This window comes from Heptranchias perlo, unplaced genomic scaffold (genome assembly GCF_035084215.1).
Source record: "Heptranchias perlo isolate sHepPer1 unplaced genomic scaffold, sHepPer1.hap1 HAP1_SCAFFOLD_161, whole genome shotgun sequence".
Classification (NCBI taxonomy): Eukaryota; Metazoa; Chordata; class Chondrichthyes; order Hexanchiformes; family Hexanchidae; genus Heptranchias; species Heptranchias perlo.
The window spans coordinates 463,483-490,073 of NW_027138870.1; the positions used below are offsets into that span (position 1 = coordinate 463,483).

The window sequence follows — 26,591 nt, forward strand, 5'->3', positions numbered from 1 at the left end:
CATCAGGATGGGAGGCATCATGGCTGTATTCACCACGACATTCGCGCCAAATAAGTGCCAGGCAATGACCATCTCCAACAAGAGAGAGTCTAACCACCTCCCCTTGACATTCAATGGCATTACCATCGCCGAATCCCCCACCATCAACATCCTGGGGGTCACCATTGACCGAAACTTAACTGGACCAGCCATATAAATACTGTGGCTACGAGAGCAGGTCAGAGGCTGGGTATTCTGCGGTGAGTGACTCACCTCCTGACTCCCTAAAACCTTTCCACCATCCACAAGGCACAAGTCAGGAGTGTGATGGAACACTCTCCACTTGCCTGGATGAGTGCAGCTCCAACAACACTCAAGAAGCTCGACACCATCCAAGATAAAGCAGCCCGCTTGATTGGCACCCCATCCACCACCCTAAATATTCACTCCCTTCACCACCGGTGCACAGTGGCTGCAGTGTGTACCATCCACAGGATGCACTGCAGCAACTCGCCAAGGCTTCTTCGACAGCACCTCACAAACCCGCGACCTCTACCACCTAGAAGGACAAGAGCAGCAGGCACATGGATACAACACCACCTGCGGTTCAAGAAGGCGGCTCACCACCACCTTCTCAAGGGCAATTAGGGATGGGCAATAAATGCCGGCCTCGCCAGCGACGCCCACATCCCATGAATGAATTTTAAAAAACATCCGAGGATGAGCAACATCACCAGCCTCACCAAGCAAGGTGTGCATTTCTGTCACTTGCACCTCCACAACACAGTGCTGCACCACAGGCACCTGCACAAGAGCACTGAGGGCAACAACAGGGAGGGGCACCGCTTGAGGCCTCATCCACATCTGCCACCCACATGGAGGAGGAGGAACCCATGGGCAGAGCAGTGGCTCACCTGGTTGCTCGTGAGGCCAGGGAGTCACTGATATGTGAACGGTTCTCCAAACATCAGAAAGTGTGAAGAGTCCAGTCCTCACACCACTTGGAAAGAGCAGCGCCCACACCAGCCCCCACCCCTCCCTGCACAAAACAGTCCTGTAACTACAGATACACCCACTGTAGTGAGTGTATGTGTAGTAGCATGAAGTGTGGGCGTTCATGGTGAACCTCATGAAAGGGCCCTATCACAAAAGTCAGGCAAGAGTGGGCAAGACGTGGCAGCACTGATGACAATCATAAAATTTAATGACACTTTAACAAAAACTAAATATAAATGAAAAACATGAGAGTCTTTCAAACATCCTTGTGCATACCTTTCGTGCTCACAAAACCTTCGCCTTTCTCTTCCAACGACTTCTATGTGGTGCATCTCCTGTGGCTGCAGCAGAAATAGTAGCAGGTTGCTCTTGTTCATGCCCTGACTGCTTAGATGCTTTGGGCCTATGCCCTCTGGGTTTTGGAGCCCGTGAGGGCCCCTCCAAAGACTGCTCCACCTGCACCTGTGCAGGAGCAGACTCGGCCACCTGGAGAGGAGGCAGCATTGCGGGTACTGGTTGAGAGGGGGGCAACGGGTGAGATGTGGGGGGCACTTTGAGTGGCGTCCCCACTTCCATGTCCTCTTTCGCCATCATCCCTCCCCTGGCCCAGACCCACATCACTCCTACCACCCTGCTGGAGAACAGTTTGGAGGATATGTGTGATGTCTTGGAAGGCCAGTTGTAAAGTTTCTAACTACCTGTTTAAGGCGGCAGAATGTAGTTCACCCTGAGTCCATACGGCCATTGTCAGGGCCTGAATGGACTCATTTGTGAGGCATGCGTGAAGCTTAACGGAGGCTAGCCTTCTCTCCATTGCAGGCATTCCCGCACTTACCATGACAGTATCTCAGAGATTCCCTCCCGTACCTGTACCACCATTCCACTCATGCAGGAGTTGGACTCCTCCATCCTCTGCGCTTATTGTGGAGACTGCGCGTGGCACCTGTTCCAGCACCTCGCAAATGTGCTGCTGTCCCTCGATCATTCTCCTTTTAAAGGATGGCCCCCCGGGGTTCCGCATCTGTGTCTAGCTGAGCAGAGCCTGGAGAGGAGTGCTCCCATCGACACGGACTCTCCACACCTGCCCCTGCCACCAGTGTCTGCTCGTGCTCACCAGGTCGCTGAAGGCCCTGTAAGAGAACAGAAGGCAATATTAAGCATCATCACAGATGTGTCATGTTACAATGAGCATACTGAGGTGTTGAAGATGGCAAGGCATGTTAACATTATTTCATGTTGTGTGTGATGAATGTTAAATTGTGTCACCAGATGTTTGTGGGTTGCCGGTCTCGGCGTCCCTGATGGACAGACACTCGAGGGTTCGGCTCAGTTCCAGCGCCTCCTGCTCCGTGTCTGTGAGGACGACGACTTGTTGCACCCACCACCCTCCCCCCGCCCCCCCACTCCGGTCCTCGCCCTCTCTCTGCATTCTGGGCTCTCTTCTCCTAGAAGGGGAGAAAGTACAGACGCGTGAGTGAGTGATGGTGAAGTGGCCAACCGATGAATGCATTGGTTTGAGTGAGGCTGACCGTGAAAGAGATGCATCAGAGGGTGAGTATGAGACAGAGCCGTGACATTGGATGAGGATTGGGTTGAGTGGTAGTGGTGGGGTGAGTAATGGGGAGGTGAGGAAGGGCCTGAGGAAGTGCTGGTAAGCTGAGGATAAGCCTGAACTTACTCGGATGTGAGGAGTGATGTGATCGAGTTGTCTTGGCAGTGCAGAATGAGTTGGGCGTGGGGACAAAATGTAGGAGAATGAGTAAGTGTACTCACTTTGGCTGACCGAGTTAGGTCATTCCTGCACTGGATCCAGGTGCGGGAGATGTTGCTGCTGGTGACCTCCTCTGCCACCTCGAACCAGGCCGCCTTGTTGGCAGAGCAGGCCACTTCCTCCCGTCCGCGGGGTAAAACAGATCCCTCTTCCTCCTCACCCCGTCCAGTAGCACCTGGAGTGAGGCATCACTGAATCTGGGAGCAGCCTTGCCCCCGTGCTGCTCCATTATGGTGTGTGGGTGTTTGCTCCAGGAGCAGCCATTGGAGGACTGCCCCTTTAAAGAGAGCTCCTCCAGTTGACAGCCTGTGATGCGGGTGCGCAGTCCGCCCACTGCGCAGCTTTCAGACGGCAAACCCGGAAGCCATGTTAAGTGGCGCCAATTGAATCGCAATCGTGTGGAGAGTGGACATTTTTTATTGGTCAGGTTTCCCGCAGGCCCATTCACCTCCCCCCCCGCCCCGCTGCCACCCTGCCTCCATTCTAATATCAGGGCCACAGTCCGTGTACTACAGTTGTTTACAGTTGTGTAGTACAGTTTTACCAACCTAGTCCATGTATTATAGATTTATAAACCACCTGTCTGTTTATTACTGATTTATAAGCCACCTGGCTGTTTATTACAGAATTATAAACCACCTGGCTGTTTATTACAGATTTATAAACCACCTGTCTGTTTATTTCTGATTTATAAACCTTCTGTCTGTTTATTTCTGATTTATAAACCTTCTGTCTGTTTATTTCTGATTTATAAACCTTCTGTCCGTTTATTACTGATTTATAAACCTTCTGTCTGTTTATTTCTGATTTATAAACCTTCTGTCCGTTTATTACTGATTTCTAAACCTTCTGTCCGTTTATTTCTGATTTATAAAGCTTCTGTCCGTTTATTACTGATTTATAAACCTTCTGTCCGTTTATTTCTGATTTATAAACCTTCTGTCCGTTTATTACTGATTTATAAACCTTCTGTCCGTTTATTACTGATTTATAAACCTTCTGTCCATATATTACTGATTTATAAACCTTCTGTCTGTTTATTACTGATTTATAAACCTTCTGTCTGTTTATTACTGATTTATAAACCTTCTGTCTGTTTATTACTGATTTATAAACCACCTGTCCATTTATTACTGATTTATAAACCTTCTGTCTGTTTATTACTGATTTATAAACCTTCTGTCCGTTTATTACTGATTTATAAACCTTCTGTCCGTTTATTACTGATTTATAAACCTTCTGTCCGTTTATTACTGATTTATAAACCTTCTGTCTGTTTATTACTGATTTATAAACCTTCTGTCCATTTATTACTGATTTATAAACCACCTGTCTGTTTATTACTGATTTATAAACCTTCTGTCCGTTTATTACTGATTTATAAACCTTCTGTCTGTTTATTACTGATTTATAAACCTTCTGTCCATTTATTACTGATTTATAAACCTTCTGTCTGTTTATTACTGATTTATAAACCTTCTGTCTGTTTATTACTGATTTATAAACCTTCTGTCCGTTTATTACTGATTTATAAACCTTCTGTCTGTTTATTACTGATTTATAAACCTTCTGTCTGTTTATTTCTGATTTATAAACCTTCTGTCTGTTTATTTCTGATTTATAAACCTTCTGTCCGTTTATTACTGATTTATAAACCTTCTGTCCGTTTATTACTGATTTATAAACCTTCTGTCCGTTTATTACTGATTTATAAACCTTCTGTCTGTTTATTACTGATTTATAAACCTTCTGTCCGTTTATTACTGATTTATAAACCTTCTGTCTGTTTATTACTGATTTATAAACCTTCTGTCTGTTTATTACTGATTTATAAACCACCTGTCTGTTTATTACTGATGTATAAACCTTCTGTCTGTTTATTACTGATTTATAAAACTTCTGTCTGTTTATTACTGATTTATAAACCACCTGTCTGTTTATTACTGATTTATAAACCTTCTCTCTGTTTATTACTGATTTATAAACCTTCTGTCTGTGTATTACTGATTTATAAACCTTCTGTCTGTTTATTACTGATTTATAAACCTTCTGTCTGTTTATTACTGATTTATAAAACTTCTGTCTGTTTATTACTGATTTATAAACCACCTGTCTGTTTATTACTGATTTATAAACCTTCTGTCCGTTTATTACTGATTTATAAACCACCTGTCTGTTTATTACTGATTTATAAACCGTCTGTCTGTTTATTACTGATTTATAAACCTTCTGTCTGTTTATTACTGATTTATAAACCACCTGTCTGTTTATTACTGATTTATAAACCTTCTGTCTGTTTATTACTGATTTATAAACCTTCTGTCTGTTTATTACTGATTTATAAACCTTCTGTCTGTTTATTACTGATTTATAAACCTTCTGTCTGTTTATTACTGATTTATAAACCTTCTGTCTGTGTATTACTGATTTATAAACCTGCAGTCTGTTTATTACTGATTTATAAACCTTCTGTCTGTTTATTACTGATTTATAAACCTTCTGTCTGTGTATTACTGATTTATAAACCTGCAGTCTGTTTATTACTGATTTATAAACCTTCTGTCTGTTTATTACTGATTTATAAACCTGTCTGTTTATTACTGATTTATAAACCTTCTGTCTGTTTATTACTGATTTATAAACCTTCTGTCTGTGTATTACTGATTTATAAACCTGCAGTCTGTTTATTACTGATTTATAAACCTTCTGTCTGTTTATTACTGATTTATAAACCTTCTGTCTGTTTATTACTGATTTATAAACCTTCTGTCTGTTTATTACTGATTTATAAACCTTCTGTCTGTTTATTACTGATTTATAAACCTTCTGTCTGTTTATTACTGATTTATAAACCTTCTGTCTGTTTATTACTGATTTATAAACCTTCTGTCTGTTTATTACTGATTTATAAACCTTCTGTCTGTTTATTACTGATTTATAAACCTGCAGTCTGTTTATTACTGATTTATAAGCCTACCGCCTGTGTATTACTGATTTATAAACCTGCAGTCTGTTTATTACAGTTCCATAAACCTAGGGCTCGATTTTAAAAGTACAAAATGGGTGGGTTCGGGGTGGGGGTGCATTGAAAATTGCCACCATTTCAGACCCGTCTCCAACCCTCCCATTTCTGGTTTTCACGGGGGCGGGATGAGGGGCGGGCAGCCAACCCACTCCCAGGAGGCGGGTTGGGCCTTAAAACCTTTCAAGGATGCTTCAGGCCTCCATTTTTAACAAATTCCCGATTTCCACCCCTGGGGGCCGGGATTCCCGGCCTTCTGTTTTACGCCTCATGAAAGGAGGTGAGAAGGCCCGAGACAAACAGGTAGGAGCCTAGAAAGGCACAGCTTGTGGGCCCAGAGGAGCAAGACTGCTTCCCCCAGGCCCAACAAGCCTACCTGCACGGACCTCCGATCCCCCAACCCCAATCCTCCACCTCCAACCCCCGACCCCCTCAACGATCACGGACCTCCTCGATGACCCCTGATCCCCCATCCCCCATGACTCGTGACCCCCTTGCCCTCCTATAGCCCTTACCCACCCATGCCCACCCATGCCCCCCTGTGCTCCCCTCCCCCCCCCATCAATGCAAACACAGACTTACCTGGAAACATCCTCTCCCTGGCTGGTCTCCCATCCGACTGAGACCAGCCTATCAATCAGCCGGTCAGTCGAACGGGAAACCGACAAAAAAAAAGACATCCTTACGTGAAAATCGTAAGGACTTTCGGGAAACCCGTACTAATGACCTCAAATTGACCCCCCGCCACCTTCGCGACTCCGTTTGAAAATTGAGCCCCTGCAGTCTGTTTATTACAATTCTATAAACCTATAGTCTGCATATTACAGTTTTATAAACCTGCAGTCTGTGTATTACAGTTTTATAAACCTGCAGTCTGTGTATTACAGTTTTATAAACCTGCAGTCTGTGTATTACAGTTTTATAAACCTGCAGTCTGTGTATTACAGTTTTATAAACCTGCAGTCTGTGTATTACAGTTTTATAAACCTGCAGTCTGTGTATTACAGTTTTATAAACCTGCAGTCTGTGTATTACAGTTTTATAAACCTGCAGTCTGTGTATTACAGTTTTAAATATACACCGACTGCAGGTTTATAAAACTGTAATACACATGGACATTTAAGGAGTGGGGGGTTTGGGGGATCGGGGAGTGGGGGGATCGGGGGAGTGGGGGGATCGGGGGAGTGGGGGGATCGGGGGAGTGGGGGGTTTGGGGGATCGGGGAGTGGGGGGTTTGGGGGATCGGGGAGTGGGGGGTTTGGGAGATCAGGGAGTGGGGGGCTCGGGGGAGTGGGGGGTTTGGGGGATCGGGGAGTGGGGGGCTCGGGGAGTGGGGGGCTCGGGGGAGTGGGGGGTTTGGGGGATCGGGGAGTGGGGGGATCGGGGAGTGGGGGGTTCGGGAGATCGGGGAGTGGGGGGCTCGGGGGAGTTGGGGGTTTGGGGGATCGGGGAGTGGGGGGATCGGGGAGTGGGGGGATCGGGAGATCGGGGAGTGGGAGTAGTGGGGGGTTCTGGAGATCGGGGAGTGGGAATTTTGGAAGATCAGGGACTGGGGGGTCGGGGAGTGGGGGGATCGGGAGATCGGGGCGATCAGGGAGTGGGGGCGCGTGATGGACAGATTGCCTGACATCGGGTATCAGATTTGGGCCCGTTGGATCTCCAGTAAGTCTTGGGAGGTGAGCGGAGGAATTCGGCGGCGGTGACACTGTGGGCCCGGGAGAAGCGCTCGCTCCCCACCGGCTCCAGCCGCTCCTTTGAGGGCGGCAGGAGAACTGTAACAAACTAATCAGAGTTTGCACGGCACCTGCTCCAGCTAGTTTTTCATGCACTTTGCGAAAGGTGCTGGTCCCTTCTTTGCATATTTAAATTGATCAATACTCGCAGGGGAGGGGATCCCCACAGAGAGTGGTTATGATCTGGAATGCACTGCCCGAGGGGGTGGTGGAGGCAGATTCAATCATGGCCTTCAAAAGGGAACTGGATAAGTACTTGAAAGGAAAAAATATTTGCAGGGCTACGGGGAAAGGGCGGGGGAGTGGGACTAGCTGGATTGCTCTTACATAGAGCCAACACAGAGCCGATGGGCCGAATGGCCTCCTTCCATGTTGTAACCTTTCTATGATTCTATGATAAGTCTAAATCATTGATATATACCACAAAAAACAAGGGACCTAGTACTGAGCCCTGTGGAACCCCATCTTCCTGAATTTCCTTTTTTTTGCAGTAAACTGGGATTGCATCTGCCCCATCCAGTAGACAGTAAGAACGGAAAGGCTCAGTTCATCACCGACACTCAAACACTGGAAGTCACCCTAACTATGAAGAGAGAGTTTGACTTCATTAACTTTGCCTGACAAATTAATGAGGACTAGGACATCGCGGTGGAACGGATGATGCTCTGTACGAGTGAATAACTCTCAGGACTACTGTCTGCATTTGGTATTTCTTTCTTAAAGTGGCAGTTTCATGTAAATCAAAATGGATTAAAGGAGCTAATTTACCACCTGTAGAATCTTAGCTCTGTGCAACAAAATCATAACCTGTTTACAAAAAAACACACTTAGAATTTCATACACAGAGCGTAGGATATTTAAGCTGATGAACTTTGGGTCATGGTTTGGTTTATTTTGAGAGTAATCCTCAAGGTTTTAATGAGTGAGACCTTCCGCATTCATTGTCATCTCATCCTTCTCTTGATGTCCTGAGTAGGTCTGGATTTCTTACACTGATGTTCCATTGCAGGATTAACACCAGTTTTTTGTTGTCATTGTTTTGTCTGTTGCTTTGGGAAGACGCAGAATATTTTGATAAATGCTGATAGCGACAATACTGCTGGGTTTTTGATTGATATTAAAATAATTTGGGTGTCGCAGTGGGTTGGCGTTTCAGCTCACGGAACTGCATTTGCAGCCAGACTGACGAGATGTATGTATTTATGTATGTATGACGGATGTATTTGTCCAGTGTGAAATGCATGTAGTCCAGGTCCCAGGGGACATGGGTCCGTAGTACAAAACTCTGCCTAGTTCAGCACCAATTTGCAAGCTCACAGGATGGGTTGTTGTGATAAATAAAAAGCAGTCAGACTGGGAGAAGATAAGAACATAAAAAATAGGAGCCTGCTCCGCCATTCAATCAGATCATGGCTGATCTTCAACCTCAACTCCAAGTTCCTGCCCGATCCCCATATCTCTTGATTCCCCTACAGTCCAAAAATCTATCGATCTCAGTCTTGAATATATTCAATGACTGAACATCCACAGCCCTCTGGGGTAGAGAATTCCAAAGATTCACAACCCTCTGAGTGAAGAAATTCCTCCTCATCTCAGTCTTAAATGGCCGACCCCTTATCCTGAGGCTGTGACCCATAATTCTAGACTCTCCAGCCAGGGGAAACAGCCTCTCAGCAAATATCCTGTCAAGCCCTCTAAGAATTTTATATCTTTCAATGAGATCACCTCTCATTCTTAAAAACTCCAGATAATATAGGCTCATTCTACTTAATAAGGAGGGTGTGGTGTTGTGAGTTTGGGGCTGAGGCCATTGTTTGGGCACCTAGAGGCACCTTTACTCTGCATCTCACAGTGCTTTTTCACCCATGCCTGCTTGATGCTGACCCCGGCTGGGCCAACACAAAATTCATTTAAAAACGGGAATCCAAGTGTGTGATGTATGGCTTCAGCCTCAAACTGGGAAATAACCAAGCAGCCTAAACCCAGTAACTGGAGGTCAGCACAAGTCTTCTCTTGCTAACCCTGCCACACGGCCCAACAGAGGGAGTGACAGGCTGAAAGAACATGGCAAATGGAGCACACGTTACCTGCTAATAAAGGCAGAAAATGCTGGAAACACTCAGCAAGTGAGGCAGCATCTGTGCAGAAAGAAACAGAGTTAACGTTTCAGGTCGAAGACCTTTCGTCAGAACTGGAAGAAGTTGAAGATTAAACAGGTTTTAAGCAAATACAGAGCCAGGGGGAGGGGGAGAGGGGAGGAAAGAACAAAAGGGAAGGTCTGTGATAGGGTGAAGGGCAGGAGTGATTAAATGATAAAAGGGATGATGGTGCGAGGCAAGGAGGGTGGGAATGGGACAGGTGAAGGAACAAAAGATGGGTCTAGAGGAGCTGTAAATGGCAACAGCAGAAACATGGGAGCAGGGGTTAATATCTGAAGTTATTGAAATCAATGTTGAGTCTGGAAGGTTGTAAAGTGCCTTATCGAAAGATGAGGTGCTGTTCCTCGAGCTTCATTAGATCAGTGTAAGAGGCCGAGGTCAGAGTGGAACTGGGACGGGGAATTAAAATGGCGAGTGACCGGCAGGTCAGGGTCACACCTGTGGACAGAGTGGAGGTGTTCAGCAAAGTGATCACCCAATCTGCATTTGGTCTCCCCAGTGTAGAGGAGACCGCATTGTGAGCAGCGAATACAGTATAGTAAATTGAAAGAAATACAAGTAAATCGCTGTTTCACCTGGAAGGAGTGTTTGGGGCCCTGGACAGTGGGAAGGGAGGAGGTGAAGGGGCAGGTGTTGCATCTCCTGCGCTCGCACGGGAAGGTGCCTTGGGGAGGAGAGCCGGTGTTGGGGGTGATGGAAGAGTGGACCAGGGTGTCACAGAGGGAGCGGTCCCTTCGGAATGCTGGGAGGGGTGGGGAAGATGTATTTGGTGGTGGGATCGCTGGAGGTGGTGGAAATGGTGGAGGATGATCCGTTGAATGTGGAGGTTGGTGGGGTGGAAGGTGAGGACAAGGGGGACCCTATCATGGTTCTGGGAGGGAAGGAAAGGGTGAGGGTAGAAATGCGGGAAATAGGACGGACTCGGTCGAGGGCCCTGTCAACTACAGTGGAGGGGAATCCTCGGTTGAGGAACAAGGAAGAGATATCGGAAGCACTGGTGTGGAAGGTGGCATCGTCAGAACAGATGCGACGAAAGCAGAGAAACTGGGAGAAGGGAATAGAGTCCTTACAGGAAGCGGGGTGGGAGGAAGTGTAATCAAGGTAGCTGTGGGAGTCGGTGGGCTTATAGTAGATATTGGTTGACAGCCTATCCCCAGAAATGGAGATAGAGAAGTCGAGGAAGGGAAGGGAAGAGTCGGAGATGGACCATGTGATGGCGAGGGAAGGGTGGAAATTTTCCAGTTCGGGGTGAGAGCAGGAAACATCACCGATACAGTCATCAATGCACCAGAAAAAGAGGTGAGGGAGGGGACCTGAGTGGGATTGGAACAAAGAATGTTCCACATATCCCTCAAAAAGTCCAGACATAGTTAGGACCCATACGGATTCCCATAGCGACAGCCTGCCACAAGGCCTTGCAGAGGGAGTGACAGGCTGATACAACAGGGGAAATGCAGCACACATTACCTGCCCCTTGTCACACAACCTAACAACACCCCAGAGGAAGTACAACAGCCCCTGTGCACCCCTCTTCAATTACCATCCTCTGCCCACCAACAAGTTGCATGAAATTACATAGACGGAAACAGCACAGAAACAGGCCATTCGGCCCAAGTGGTCTATGCTGGTCTTTATGCTCCACACTAGCCTCTTCCCACCCTACTGCATCTCACCCTATCAGGATATCCTTCTATTCCATCATGTACTTATCTAGCTTCCCTTAAATGCACCAATGTTATTCGCCTCAACCCCAGTGCTTTGTTTGCACGTTTTTATGGCCTTATTAACCTACGTCGCTACTTTCAGTGATTTGTGCATCTGTATCCTGAGATCCCTTTGCTCCTCTACCCCATTTAGAATCTTATCCACATCCTCTCTTAAGGAGTATGTGGTGTCCTTATTTTTCCTACCAAAATGCACCACCTCACTATTACATATCTACGTTGAAATTCATTTGCCAATTACATGCCCATTCTACCAGTTTATTAACGTGTTCCTGTATTTTGTCACAGTCTTTCTCAGTATTAACTACCCCCCGCCCCGACATTTTGGTGTCGTCCACAAATTTTGATATTGTACTTCTGATTCCCATATCCTAATCATTTTGTAAATGGAGAACAGTGGTCCCAGCACCTATCCTTGTGGAACACCACTTCCCACCTTCCGCCAGTCTGAGTATCCACTTTTAACCCTTACTCTCTGTTTTCTGTTTTGTAGCCAGTTTGCTATCCATTCTGCTACTTGTCCCCTGACTCCACACACTCTGACCTTAGTCATGCGCTTACTATGCGGTACCTTATCAAAGGCCTTTTGAAAGTCCAGGGGGTCACTGGATAGTGATCAGGAGCAGGAACCTCCACTGCATTACCCCTGTCTACTCTTTCTGTTACTATTACTTCTTCAAAGAATTCAATATGGTTGGTCAAGCATGGCCTTCCCTTTTGAAATACATGTATTTTTGGTTTCTGGATCACAGAATCATAGAATGATACAGCACAGAAGGAGGCCATTTGGCCCATTGTGCCTGTACCGACTCTTTGAAAGAGCAATTGAATTAGTCCCTGCTCTTTCCCCATGGCCCTGCACATTTTTTCCCTTCAGATATTTATCCAATTCCCTTTTGAAAGTTATTATTGAATCTGCTTTCAGGCAGTGAATTCCAGATCATAACAACTCGCTGCGTATTTTTTTTTTCCTCATGTCGTCTCTGGTTCATTTGTCAATTATCTTAAATCTGTGTCCTCTGGTTACTGACCCTTCTGCCACTCCTTATTTGCTCCTTATTTATTCTATCAAATCCCTTCATGATTTTGAACACTTCTATCAAATCTTCCCTTAACCTTCTTTGATCTAAGGAGAACAACCCCAGCTTTATCGAGTCTACAGCACAGAAACAGGCCATTCGGCCCAACTGGTCTATGACGTGTTCATGCTCCACACGAGCCTCCTCCCACCCTATATCATCTAACCCTATCTGCATACCCTTCTATTCCTTTCTCCCTCGTGTGTTTATCTAAACTTCCCTTTATTTGTCTCAACTATTCCTTGTGGTAGTGCATTCCACAGTCTTATCACTCTTTGGGTAAAGAGGTTTCTCCTGAATTCCCTATTGGAGTTATTATTGACCATCTGATATTGATGACCTCTAGTTTTGGACTCTGTCACACGTGGATATGTTTTCTACCCTATCAAACCCTATTATTATCTTAAAGATCTCGATCAGGTCACCCCTCAGCCTTCTCTTTTCTAGAGAAGAGAGTCCCAGCCTGTTCAGTCTTTCCTGATAAGTATATCCTCTCAGTTCTGGTATCATCCTTGTGAATCTTTTTCACCTTCTCCAAATATCCTATTTATAATATGGAGACCAGAACTGTTCACAGTACTCCAAGTGTGGTCTAACCAAGGTTCAATACAAGTTTAACATAACTTCTCTGCATTTCAATTCTATCTCTCTAGAAATAAACCCTAGCGTTTGATTTGCCTTTTTTATGGCCTTATTAACCTGCGTTGCTACTTTTAGTGATTTGTGTATCTGTATCCCAAGATCCCTTTGCTCCTCTATCCTGTTTAGACTCTTATTATCCAGCAGTATGTGGCCTCCTTATTCCGCCTACCAAAATACACCACCTCACAATTACCTATATTGAAATTAATTTGCTAATTACTCGCCCATTCTGCAAGTTTATTAATGTCCTCTTGCATTTTAGCACATAGTATCATAGTATGTTACAGCACAGAAAGAGACCATTCGGCCCATCGTGCCTATGTTAGCTCTTTGAAAGAGCTATCCAATTAGTCCCATTCTCCTGCTCTTTCCCCGTTGCCCTGTATACTTTTTCCCTTCAAGTATTTATCCAATTCCCTTTTGAAAGTTATTATTGAATCTGCTTTCAGGCAGCGAATTCCAGATCATAACAACTCGCTGGGTAAAAAAATGTTTCCTCATCTCCCCTCCGGTTCTTTTACCGATCACCTTAAATCTGTGTCCTCTGGTTACCGACTCTTCTGCCACTGGAAATAGTTTCTCCTTATTTACTCTATCAAAAACGTTCATGATTTTGAACACCTCCATCAAATCTCCCCTTAATATTTTTTCCTCTAAGGAGAACAATCCCAGTCTATCTCCAGTCTATCCACATAACTGAAGTCCCCCATCCCTGGTACCATTCTAGTAAATCTCTTCTGCACCCTCTCGAAGGCCTTCACATCCTTCCTAAAGTGTGGTGCCCAGAATTGAACACAATACTCCAGCTGAGGCCTAACCAGTGTTTTAGAAAGGTTTAGTATAACTTCCTTGCTTTTGTACTCTATGCCTCCATTAATAAAGCCCAAGATCCCATATGCTTTTTTTAACAGCCTTCTCAACTTGTCCGGCCACCTTCAAAGATTTGAACATAAGAACATAAGAAATAGGAGGGGGAGTAGGCCATAGGGCCCCTCGAGCCTGCTCCGCCATTCAATAAGATCATGGCTGATCTCCTACCTCAACTCCACTTTCCCGCCTGATCCCCATATCCCTTGATTCCCTTAGAATCCAAAAAAATTGTGTACATACACCCCCAGATGAATTTTGTGTTATCTGCAAATTTGAAATTATACCCTGTATATTCAAGTCCAGTTCATTAATATATATCAAAAAGAGCAGTGGTCCTAATACTGACCCCTGGGGAACACCACTGTATACTTCCCTCCTGTCTGAAAAACAACCGTTCACCACCACTCTCTGCTTTCTGTCCTTTAGCCAATTTTGCATCCACACTGCCACTGTCCCTTTAATCCCACGGGCTTTAATTTTGCGAACAAGTCTATTATGTGGGACTTTATCAAATGCCTTTTGAAAGTCCATATACACAACATCAACCACACTACCCTCATCAACCCTCTCCGTTACTTCATCCAGGTAATGGTGGACGGGTGTTTTTGCGACTGGAAGGCTGTTTCCAGTGGGGTGCCGCAGGGCTTTGTACTAGGTCCTTTGCTTTTTGTGGTATACATTAACATCAGAGGCATGATTAAGAAATTTGCGGATGATACAAAGATAGGCCGTGTGGTTGATAGTGAGGAGGAAAGCTGTAGACTGCAGGAAGATATCAATGGACTGGTCAGATGGGCAGAAAAGTGGCAAATGGAGTTCAATCCGGAGAAGTGTGAGGTAATGCATTTGGGGAGAGCAAACAAGGCACGGGAATACACGATATATGGGAGGATACTGAGAGGTGTAGAGGAAGTGAGGGATCTTGGAGTGCATGTCCACAGATCCCTGAAGGTAGCAGGACAGATGGTTAAAAAGGCATATGGAATGCTTTCCTTTATTAGCCGAGGCACAGAATATAAGAACAGGGAGGTTATGCTAGAACTGTATAAAACATTAGTTAGGCCACAGCTTGAGTACTGTGCACAGTTCTGGTCACCACATTACAGGAAGGATGTAATTGCACGAGAGAGGGTGCAGAGGAGATTTACGAGGATGTTGCCAGGACTGGAGAAATTTTAACTATGAGGAAAGATTGGATAGGCTGGGGTTGTTTTCCTTGGAACAGTGGAGGCTGAGGGGTGATTTGATTGAGGTGTACAAAATTTTGAGGGGCCGAGATAGAGTGGGTAAGAAGGACCTATTTCCCTTAGCAGAGGGGTCAGTGACCAGGGGGCATAGATTTAAAGTGATTGGTAGAAGGATTAGAGGGGAGCTGAGGAAAAGTGTTTTCACCCAGAGGGTGGTGGGGGTCTGGAACTCACTGCCTGAGAGGGTGGTAGAGGCAGGAACCCTCAACTCATTTAAAAAATACCTGGATGTGCACCTGAAGAGCCGTGACCTGCAGGGCTACGGACCAAGTGCTGGAAAGTGGGATTAGGCTGGGTGGCTCTTTTCTCAGCCAGCGCGGACACGATGGGCCGAATGGCATCCTCTTGTGCCGTAAATTTTCTATGATTCTATGATTCATCCGTTCTCACTCTGTCTTACTCTTTGTCCCTCTCTCTCCCTCTCTCTCCCTCTTTCTGTGTGTCTCTCTCTCTGCTCTCTCCCTCGTTGCCTCACTCTCTCTTTGTCTCTCTCTCTCACTGTCTCTCTCACTGTCTGTCTCTTGCTGTCTCTCTCTCTATGTCTCTCTCGTTCTCTCTGTCTGTCTCTCTGTCTCTGTCTCTGTCTCTCTCTCTCTTTCTCCTTGTCTCTCTCTCTCTATCTGTCTCATAAGAATCTAAGAACATACGAAATAGGAGCAGGAGTAGGCCATCCGGCCCCTCAAGCCTGCTCCGCCATTCAATCAGATCATGGCTAATCTTCTACCTCAACGCCATTTTCCTGCACTATCCCCATATCCCTTGATGCCTTTAATATCTAGAAATCTATCGATCTCTGTTTTGAATGTACTCAATGACTGAGCCTCCACAGCCCTCTGGGGTAGAGAATTCCAAAGATTCACCACCCTCTGAGTGAAGAAATTTCTCCTCATCTCAGTCCTAAATGGCCGACCCCTTATTCTGAGACTGTGACCCCTGGTTCTAGACTCCCCAGCCAGGGGAGACATCCTCCCTGCATCTACCCTGTCGAGCCCTGTAGAAATTTTGTATGTTTCAATGAGATCACCTCTCATTCCTCTAAACTCTAGAGAATACAGGCCTAGTCTACTCAATCTCTCCTCATACGACAATCCCGCCATCCCAGGAATCAGTCTGGTGAACCTTCGTTACTCTCTCTCTATGGCAAGTATATCCTCTCTTAGGTAAGGAGACCAAAATTGTACACAATACTCCAGGTGCAGTCTCACCCTATATAATTGCAGTAAGACATCTTTACTCCTGTACTCAAATCCTCTTGTAATAAAGACCAATATACCATTTGCCTTCCTAATTGCTTGCTGCACCTGCATGTTTGCTTTCAGTGACTGGTGTACAAGGACACCCAGGTCCCTTTGTACATCAACATTTCCCAATCTCTCACCATTTAAAAAATACTCTGCATTTCTGTTTTTCCTACCAAAGTGGATAACTTCACATTTTTCCACATTATATTCCATCTGCCTTGTTCTTGCCCACTCACTTAGCCTGTCTATATCCCCTTGAAGCCTCTTTGCATCCTCCTCATAACTCACATTCCCACCCAATTTTGTGTCATCAGCAAACTTGGAAATACTACATTTGGTCCCCTCATCCAAATCATTGATATAGATTGTGAATAGCTGGGGCCCAAGCACCGATCCCTGCGGTACCCCACTAGTCACAGTCTGCCAACCTGGAAAAGACCCGTTTATTCCTACTCTCTGTTTTCTATCTGTTAACCAATTCTCAATCCATGCCAGTATATTACCCCCAATTCCATGTGCTCTAACTTTGTTCACTAACCTCCTGTGTGGGACCTTATCGAAAGCTTTCTGAAAATCCAAATACACCACATCCACTGGTTCCCCCTTATCTATTCTACTAGTTACATCCTCAGAGAACACCAATAGGTTTGTCAAACATGATTTCCCTTTCATAAATCCATGTTGACTCTGCCAAATCCTATTATTATTTTCTAAGTGTCCTGTTATCACATCTTTTATAATAGATTCGAGCATTTTCCCTACTACTGATGTCAGGCTAACAGGTCTGTAGTTCCCTGTTTTCTCTCTCCCTCCTTTCTTAAATAGTGGGATTACATTTGCCACCCTCCAATCTGCAGGAACCGTTCCAGAATCTATAGAATTTTGGAAGATGACAACCAATGCATCCACTATCTCTATAGTCACCTCTTTCAAAACCCCAGGATGTAGATCATCAGGTCCTTGGGATTTATCGACTTTCAGTCTCATTAATTTCTCTCGTATTATTTTTTTACCAATACTAATTTCCTTCGGTGCCTCATTCTCCCCAGACCCTTGGTTCACTAGTATTTCTGGGAGGTTTTTTGTGTCTTCTTCTGTGAAGACAGACACAAAGCATTTATTTAATTTCTCTGCCATTTCCTTATTCCTCATTATAAATTCCCCCTTCTCTGTCTGTAAGGGACCCACATTTGCCTTCACCAGTCTTTTCCTTTTTACATACCTATAGAAGCTTTCACAGTCCGTTTTTATATTTCTCGCTAGTTTACTCTCATATTCTATTTTCCCTCTTTATCAATTTCTTGGTCCTCCTTTGCTGAATTCTAAAATGCTCCCAATCCTCAGGCTTACTGCTTTTTCTGGCGACTTTATCTGCTTCTTTCTTTGATTTAATACTATCTTTAATTGTTCATTAGCCACGGTTGGACCACTTTTCCTGTTGGGCTTTTGTGCCTTAAAGGAATATATATTTGTTGCAAGTTATATATTAATTCTTTAAATGCTAGCCATCTCTCTCTCCCTGTCTCTCTCCCGGTCTCTCTCTTTTTCTCACTCCCTTTCTCTTTCTATGTCTCTCTCTGTCCTTCTCGCTGTCTCTCTCTCTCTCTCCATCTGTCTCACTCCATCTGTGTCTCTCTCTGTCTCTCTCTCTTTCTCTGTCTCTCTCTCTCTCTCTGTCTCTCTCTCCCTCTCTCTATCTGTCTCTCTCTGTCTGTCTGTCTGCCTGTCTGCCTCTCTCTCTATCTCTCTCTGTCTCTATCTCTCTGTCTCTCTCCCTCTGTCTCGGTATCTCTGTTGTTCTCTCTCCCTGTCTCTCTCTCTCTCTTTATCTCTGTTTCTCCCTCTGCCTGTCTCTGTCTCTCTGTCTCTCTCTCTGTCTCACTTTCTCTCTCTCCCTCTCTCTCCTGTTTCTATCTCTCTCCCTGCTCTCTCTCTCTCACTCACTCTGTCTCACTCTCTCTCTGTCTGACTCTCTCAGTGTCTTTCCCTGTTTCTCTCTCTCTGTCTGTCTTTCTCTGACGCGCTTTCTCACTCTGTTTTTGTCTCTCCCTCTCTGTCTCTCTCTCGCTGTCTCTCTCTCTGACTCTCTCCCGGTCTCTCTATCTCTCGCCCTGTCTCTCTCTGACTCTAGCTCTCTCTCCTTGTCTCTCCCTCTCTCTGTCTCTCTTTCTTTCTCTCTCTCACTGTCTCTCTGTCTCTCTCTGTCCCTCTCTCTCTCTCTGTCCCTCTTTCTCTCTGTCTCTTTCTGTTCCTCTCTCTCTGTCCCCCTATCTCTGTGTCTCTGTCTCTTTATCTCTGTCTCTCTTGCTCTCTTTGTCTGTCTCTGTCACTCAGTTTCTGTTTCTGCCTGTCTCTCTCTCCCTGTCTCTGTCTCTGCCTCTCTCTGTCGCTGTCTCTGTCTCTCTCTCTGTCTCTCTTTCTGTCTCACCCTGTCTGTCTGTTTGTTTCTCGCTCTCTGACTGTCTCTCTGTCTTTGTCTCTCTCCCTCTCTCTCTCTCTCTCTCTCCCTGTCTCTCTCTCTCTGTCTCTGTCTCTCTTTCTGTGTCTTGATCTCTCTGTCATTCGCTCTCCCTGTCCCTCTCAGCGTCTTTCTCTCTGTCTTTCTCTCTCTGTCACTGTCTCTCTCTGTCCCTCTCTTGTAGGGGGTGGTGGTGTGTGTCAGCTTCACCTCTGACTTCTGAGCGGTTCGAATCGCTCCCACTCCCTGGGTTCTAGACCTTGGACTTATTTGGGGGTTGTGACAAAGTGCAGCAGACAACTGGTTTTGGTGCAAGAAACTTTGACCTTTATTCAAGAGAGAAAATACAACACAACAATCTTAACACTCTAATAAAATGGGGAACACTTCGGTACACACGAGGGAAATTACAGTGGAAAGATGCCTCACCGCTCCCAATCCCACTGTACTCGCTAAGTTGGACTCTAAAGGACCAGAGATAATGCTCACCAAACGAATCCTTGACAATAATTCACCCAGAGGTAAGTCAGAAATAGATCGTAGAGTGGAAACTTTGTGGATCTTCGGTTTTCTCCCGAGTTGGTTTTCTTTGGTCGCGGTGGCCCAATATTACCCGGTTGGTTGGTGGTAATATTCGGTTGGTTGTTTCGTAAGGCCCTTGTTGCCATGAGGTGTTTGATGGTCACTGGGGCTGTTGCTCTGGTTTCTTCTTGTGTGTCGGCCTGCTTCTAGAGCTGCTGACCTTCCCTGTCGAACTGCTTTCCTGTTGCCCCCTCGCCTTGTTGAACTGTCGTCTCCCGAGCTGTCGAACTCCTAGCTGAACTGAACTGCTTTGCACTTGCAGGTCTGGCTGACCGGTTCTCTCATGTAGGGTTCGTTGGTTTTGCTGGAAGCTGCTCTACTTCCAGAGACAGGCAGAACAAGAGAAGCAGAACACCAGAGCCAGCAAGAGCCAGAGAGAGAGAGAGCGAGAGGTTTCGAGTTTCCACTTCTATATCCCTCTCTTACAATGGTCTTCATCACTTAAAAAAAAAGGCACTTCATGTCTGTTTAAACAGTTCTTACAAAGTCCTTAAGAATCTTTGATGGTTTTTGATGGTCCCTCATCATGTTGCAATTGTTTCTCTAACTCTCTCTCTGACTCTTTCTCTCTCTCTGTCTGTCTCTCTGTGTCTCTCTGTCTCTCTGTCTCTATCTCCCTCTCTGCCTCTCTCTTTCTCTCTCCCTCTCCCCTCTCTCTCTCTCCCTCTCTTTCCCTCTCTCTCTCTCCCTCTCTCTCTCCCTCCCTCTCTCTCTCCCTCTCTCCCTCCCTCTCTCTCTCCCTCTCCCTCTCCCTCTCCACCTCTCTCTCTCTCCCTCTCTATCTCTCCCTCTCCCCTCTCTCTCCCTCTCTCTCTCTCTCCCCCTCTCTCTCTCCCTCTCCCCTCTCTCTCCCTCTCTCCCTCTCTCTCTCTCTCACCCCCTCTCTCTCTCTCTCTCTCCCCCTCTCTCTCTCCCTCTCCCCCTCTCTCTCTCTCCCTCTCTCTCTCTTTCTCTCTCAGTGTAGGAGAAAGTGAAATGGACGAGAAGTTCCTGAGTTCAATCCCCAGTCGGAGTGGATCTCAGTCTGGCAACAATTGGAGCTTCAGTAGCTCTCAGGAAACCTGGAGCAGCACCAGGAAAATCAGCCAGGGTTCCTGCTCCTGATCACTGTCCAGTGACCCTGGGTTAGGGAGAAAGGAAATCGGCCAGGGTTCCTGCTCCTGATCCCTGTCCAGTGACCCCCGGGTTAGAGAGAGGGGAAATCAGCCAGGGTTCCTGCTCCTGATCACTGTCCAGTGACCCCTGGGTTAGAGAGAGGGGAAATCAGCCAGGGTTCCTGCTCCTGATCACTGTCCAGTGACCCTGGGTTAGGGAGAGGGGGAAATCAGCCGGGGTTCCTGCTCCTGATCCCTGTCCAGTGACCCCTGGGTTAGAGAGAGGGGAAATCAGCCAGGGTTCCTGCTCCTGATCACTGTCCAGTGACCCTGGGTTAGGGAGAGGGGGAAATCAGCCAGGGTTCCTGCTCCTGATCACTGTCCAGTGACCCCTGGGTTAGGGAGAGAGGAAATCAGCCAGGGTTCCTGCTCCTGATCACTGTCCAGTGACCCCTGGGTTAGAGAGAGAGGAAATCAGCCAGGGTTCCTGCTCCTGATCACTGTCCAGTGACCCCTGGGTTAGAGAGAGAGAAAATCAGCCAGGGTTCCTGCTCCTGATCCCTGTCCAGTGACCCTGGGTTCGGGAGAGAGGAAATCAGCCAGGGTTCCTGCTCCTGATCACTGTCCAGTGACCCCTGGGTAGAGAGAGAGGAAATCAGCCAGGGTTCCTGCTCCTGATACCTGTCCAGTGACCCTGGGTTCGGGAGAGAGGAAATCAGCCAGGGTTCCTGCTCCTGATCACTGTCCAGTGACCCTGGGTTCGGGAGAGAGGAAATCAGCCAGGGTTCCTGCTCCTGATCACTGTCCAGTGACCCTGGGTTAGAGAGAGGGGAAATCAGCCAGGGTTCCTGCTCCTGATCACTGTCCAGTGACCCTGGGTTAGGGAGAGAGGAAATCAGCCAGGGTTCCTGCTCCTGATCACTGTCCAGTGACCCCTGGGTTAGAGAGAGGGGAAATCAGCCAGGGTTCCTGCTCCTGATCACTGTCCAGTGACCCTGGGTTAGAGAGAGGGGAAATCAGCCAGGGTTCCTGCTCCTGATCACTGTCCAGTGACCCTGGGTTAGAGAGAGGGGAAATCAGCCAGGGTTCCTGCTCCTGATCACTGTCCAGTGACCCCTGGTTTAGAGAGAGGGGGAATCAGCCAGGGTTCCTGCTCCTGATCACTGTCCAGTGACCCTGGGTTAGAGAGAGAGGAAATCAGCCAGGGTTCCTGCTCCTGATCACTGTCCAGTGACCCCTGGGTTAGAGAGAGGGGAAATCAGCCAGGGTTCCTGCTCCTGATCCCTGTCCAGTGACCCCTGGGTTAGAGAGAGAGGAAATCAGCCAGGGTTCCTGCTCCTGATCACTGTCCAGTGACCCCTGGGTTAGAGAGAGGGGAAATCAGCCAGGGTTCCTGCTCCCGATCACTGTCCAGTGACCCTGGGTTAGAGAGAGGGGGAAATCAGCCAGGGTTCCTGCTCCTGATCACTGTCCAGTGACCCTGGGTTAGAGAGAGGGGAAATCAGCCAGGGTTCCTGCTCCTGATCACTGTCCAGTGACCCCTGGTTTAGAGAGAGGGGGAATCAGCCAGGGTTCCTGCTCCTGATCACTGTCCAGTGACCCCTGGGTTAGAGAGAGGGGAAATCAGCCAGGGTTCCTGCTCCTGATCACTGTCCAGTGACCCTGTGTTAGAGAGAGAGGAAATCAGCCAGGGTTCCTGCTCCTGATCCCTGTCCAGTGACCCCTGGGTTAGAGAGAGGGGAAATCAGCCAGGGTTCCTGCTCCTGATCACTGTCCAGTGACCCTGGGTTAGAGAGAGGGGAAATCAGCCAGGGTTCCTGCTCCTGATCACTGTCCAGTGACCCTGGGTTAGGGAGAAAGGAAATCAGCCAGGGTTCCTGCTCCTGATCACTGTCCAACACCTATTGGAAAGGGATATATGTAGGAGTCAAATGAGAATAGATTGAGTAAAATTGTGATTCTCTTCACAGTTGAATAGCTTGCTACCACTTTTTAGACTTACACATGAAGAATGGCGACTTGGCAATGTAGCAAAGGACACTGGGATGAGTGGAACCGTCCCGCCTCAGAGTGAGCACCATCAGGGGAATGAAATACAACTCTCATCGACCAAAAAGCCCATGGGATTCCAAGGGAAAGTGACAAGTTGGAACCAAAATTGGCTCAGTGGCAGGAAGCAAAGGGTAATGGTTGACGGGTTAATGTGACTGGAAGGCTGTTTCCTGTGGGGTTCCTCAGGGCTCAGTACCAGGTCCCTTGCTTTTTGTGGTATAAATGATTTGGACTTGAATGTGGGGGGGCTTGATCAAGAAGTTTGTAGATGATACAAAAATTGTCCGTGTGGTTGATAGTGAGGAGGAAAGCTGTAGACTGCAGGAAGATATCAATGGACTGGTCAGGTGGGCAGAAAAGTGGCAAATGGAATTCAATCCAGAGAAGTGTGAGGCATTTGGGGAGGGCAAACAAGGCAAGGGAATACACAATAAATGGGAGGATACTGAGAGGTGTAGAGGAACAGAGGGACCTTGGAGTGCATGTCCACAGATCCCGGAAGGTAGCAGGACAGGTAGATGTCCAGTGACCCAGATGAGGTGGTTAAAAAGGCATACGGGATACTTTCCTTTATTAGCCGAGGCATAGAATATAAGAGCAGGGAGGTTATGCTGGAACTGTGTAAAACACTATTTAGGCCACGGCTTGAGTACAGTGTACAGTTCTGGTCACCACATTACAGGAAGGATGTGATTGCACTAGAGAGGGTACAGAGGAGATTTACGAGGATGTTGCCAGGACTGGAGAATTTTAGCTATGAGGAAAGATTGGATCGGCTGGGGTTGTTTTCTTTGGAACAGAGGAGGCTGAGGGGAGATTTAATTGAGGTGCATAAAATTATGAGGGGCCTAGATAGAGGGATGGGGAGGACCTATTTCCCTTAGCAGAGGGGTCAGTGACCAGGGGGCATAGATTTAAAGTAATTGGTAGAAGGATTAGAGGGGAACTGAGGAGAAATATTTTCAGTCAGAGGGTGGTGGGGGTCTGGAACTCACTGCCTGAAAGGGTGGTAGAGGCAGAAACCCTCAACTCATTTAAAAAGTACTTGGATGTGCACCTGAAGAGCCGTAACCTACAGGGCTACGGACCAAGAGCTGGAAAGTGGGAGTAAGCTGAGTGGCTCCTTTTTCGGCCGGCACGGACACGATGGGCCGAATGGCCTCCTTCTGTGCTGTAACTTTCTATGATTCTGTGTTCACTGTCCAGTGACCCCTGGTTTGGAGAGAGGTGGAATCAGCCAGGGTTCCTGCTCCTGATCACTGTCCAGTGACCCCTGGGTTAGAGAGAGGGGAAATCAGCCAGGGTTCCTGCTCCTGATCACTGTCCAGTGACCCCTCTTGGATGCTGTATACAGACACCAGTTGAAGACAGGATGGGCCTTGTCTGGACTGCCCTCCTCAGCCATTAACTGGCCATAAATATGAAGAAGAGGTATCACTGGAATCACAACTCAAAGTGAGACGTGCTAAAAACAACAACACCACCACACAAGAGAGACATTTGTTCGGGATGGGTAGCTCTCAATGCTTTTTATTGGTTGGTCCTTCCTTTTCTAGTTTTTTGATATGGTTATGGTGATATATCACAAGGAATGTCACACAATAGAAGGAGAGATTTGATGATGCCTTCAAACGTTTCCAGATTTAGCTGCTCCACAATGCTGGGTTAAGCTGAGTTGTGTCTGTCTACATTATGTTTTACTGGACCCTGCAGTCGTCTCACCGATTTTCGCTCTCACTTTTAGTTCCCTCAGTCTCATTGGCACTGTCCGATCCATATGAAAATGACCCATTATCAAGCTGTTTTACCTTCTTTTCAATGCTTGTGACTCTCTGTTTTAATTTCTGCTGTGTTGAGTTGTACTCATTTAAAAGCCTTGCAAATCGTGTCTGCAGGATGTCGAGATTTGATTCCAGTCTCTCGACCTTCTCCTCCATTCCTTTCTCCCCCATTACCACTTCTGCAGGCCCTTCATCCAGAAGTCCTTCTTTTATTAAAATCTCCTTGCCCCGCTCTTCTAGAACTTTCTTAGCCTCCGGAAACTCTACCAAGGCGTCCATTAGGTCATCTTTGGACAGACAGAAGAGATCAGAGTATCCAATGCTTCGGATATTTGCTGTCCTTCTGTTGCCCATCTTACTCCCCTCAATGTTCAAGATGCTGATCTCCCCAAAACAGCTGCCAGCACTCAGGATGACATATTGGGTCACCCCATCATCAGCCACTACCGCCAGCTTCCCTTCCTTGATGATGTACATTTCTTTCCCGATATCTCCCTTGCGACAGATATAATCTCCAGGGCTGAAAACCTGTGGCCTCAGCTTTAAGACCAATTCCACCAACAGGCCAGCCTCACAGTCTTGAAAGATTCGCACCTTCTTGAGGGTCTCCAGGTGGACATTGATGGCGATTTCTGCCTTCAGTTTGTCTGGCAGGTTTTTCAGCACCTCGCGTTCATCAACGTTCTTTTTGTTGGCCCAGAGGTAGTCAAACCATTTAATGACCCGGGCTTCGACCTCCTTGCTGACCTTTCGGAACTGCATGTAATGTTTGATGGCATCGACTCTCGCCTGGAACTCTGCGCGGGACGCATTCATGTTGGATATCATCGACCCGACATTGCCCACAATCGTGGCAAAGATGAGAACTCCCACAAGAAAATCAAAGACCACAAACAGGAACTCAACATCCAGCACTGGTGCTGGTGTCTCTCCAATGGTGGTCAGTGTGAGTGTTGACCAGTAGAGGGAATAAATGTATTCCCTTGTCAGATATCCATGGTAAGGGTCCGAGATGTTCGGATACACCCAGCTATCTGAGCCAAAGCCAATGGTCTTGGAGATAGCGTAGTAAATGCAGGCGTTCCAGTGAATGATGATCAGCAGATACAGCAGCAGATTGCTGATTCGAAAGACGTTCGGGTAGTTTGTTCTGGTTTCTGTACGGTCACAAAACTCAAACATCCGTGGGAATTTCAGGAGTCGATTGAATCGCAGCTCTGGGTAATTAAATCCCACTGCCATGTACCCCAGGTCTGTGGGTAAGATCGAAATGATGTCTAACTTAAACTGCAAGGTTCTGATGCAATTAGCTCGTAACTTCTTCAAGTCTTTCACCAGTAGACCCTGTTCGAGAAACCCTGTGCAAGAATAAATGGACAATGTTAATGACTTGAACAGAAGGACGGACTGTCTTAATATACTTTCATAGAGTCATAGAGTCATAGAGTTATACAGCACGGATAGAGGCCCTTCGGCCCATCGTGTCCGCGCCGGCCATCAAGCCCTGTCTACTCTAATCCCATATTCCAGCATTTGGTCCGTAGCCTTGTATGCTATGGCATTTCAAGTGCTCATCCAAATGCTTCTTAAATGTTGTGAGGGTTCCTGCCTCCACAACCCTTTCAGGCAGTGAGTTCCAGACTCCAACCACCCTCTGGGTGAAAAAGTTCTTTCTCAAATCCCCTCTAAACCTCCCGCCTTTCACCTTGAATCTATGTCCCCTTGTTATAGAACCCTCAATGAAGGGAAAAAGCTCCTTAGTATCCATCCTATCTGTGCCCCTCATAATTTTGTACACCTCAATCATGTCCCCCCTCAGCCTCCTCTGCTCCAAGGAAAACAAACCCAATCTTCCCAGTCTCTCTTCATAGCTGAAGCGCTCCAGCCCTGGTAACATCCTGGTGAATCTCCTCTGCACCCTCTCCAAAGCGATCACATCCTTCCTGTAGTGTGGCGACCAGAACTGCACACAGTACTCCAGCTGTGGCCTAACCAGTGTTTTATACAGCTCCATCATAACCTCCATAATTTCCTGCAATTTGTGCATCTATTTCATACAGCATCTCTCCACTATCACCGTCTATACTAAAGTTTCTCTCTGCTATCACCGTCCATACTAAAGTATCTCTCTGCTATCACCGTCCATACTAAAGTATCTCTC

The 26,591-nt window shown here is 46.7% G+C and overlaps 2 protein-coding genes across 3 annotated transcripts in view; one reads left to right on the top strand and one right to left on the bottom strand.

The window, feature by feature from the left end:
- Positions 1-8,268, top strand: part of dnaaf6 (dynein axonemal assembly factor 6) — a 67,419-nt gene extending 59,151 nt beyond the window's left edge. Inside the window, exon 7 of one of the 2 annotated variants that reach the window (XM_067977572.1) lies at positions 7,993-8,268. In XM_067977572.1, coding sequence (XP_067833673.1) covers positions 7,993-8,122 — 130 coding nt within the window. In that variant the 3' untranslated portion in view covers positions 8,123-8,268. The remainder of the gene's footprint in view (positions 1-7,992) is intronic. The other variant, XM_067977573.1, reaches the window with a different exon arrangement.
- Positions 8,269-24,210: 15,942 nt separating this feature from the next.
- Positions 24,211-26,591, bottom strand: part of cnga2a (cyclic nucleotide gated channel subunit alpha 2a) — a 111,087-nt gene continuing 108,706 nt past the window's right edge. Inside the window, exon 6 of the mRNA XM_067977571.1 lies at positions 24,211-25,788. Within this exon, the coding sequence (XP_067833672.1) occupies positions 24,368-25,788 (1,421 nt within the window). The 3' untranslated portion in view covers positions 24,211-24,367. The remainder of the gene's footprint in view (positions 25,789-26,591) is intronic.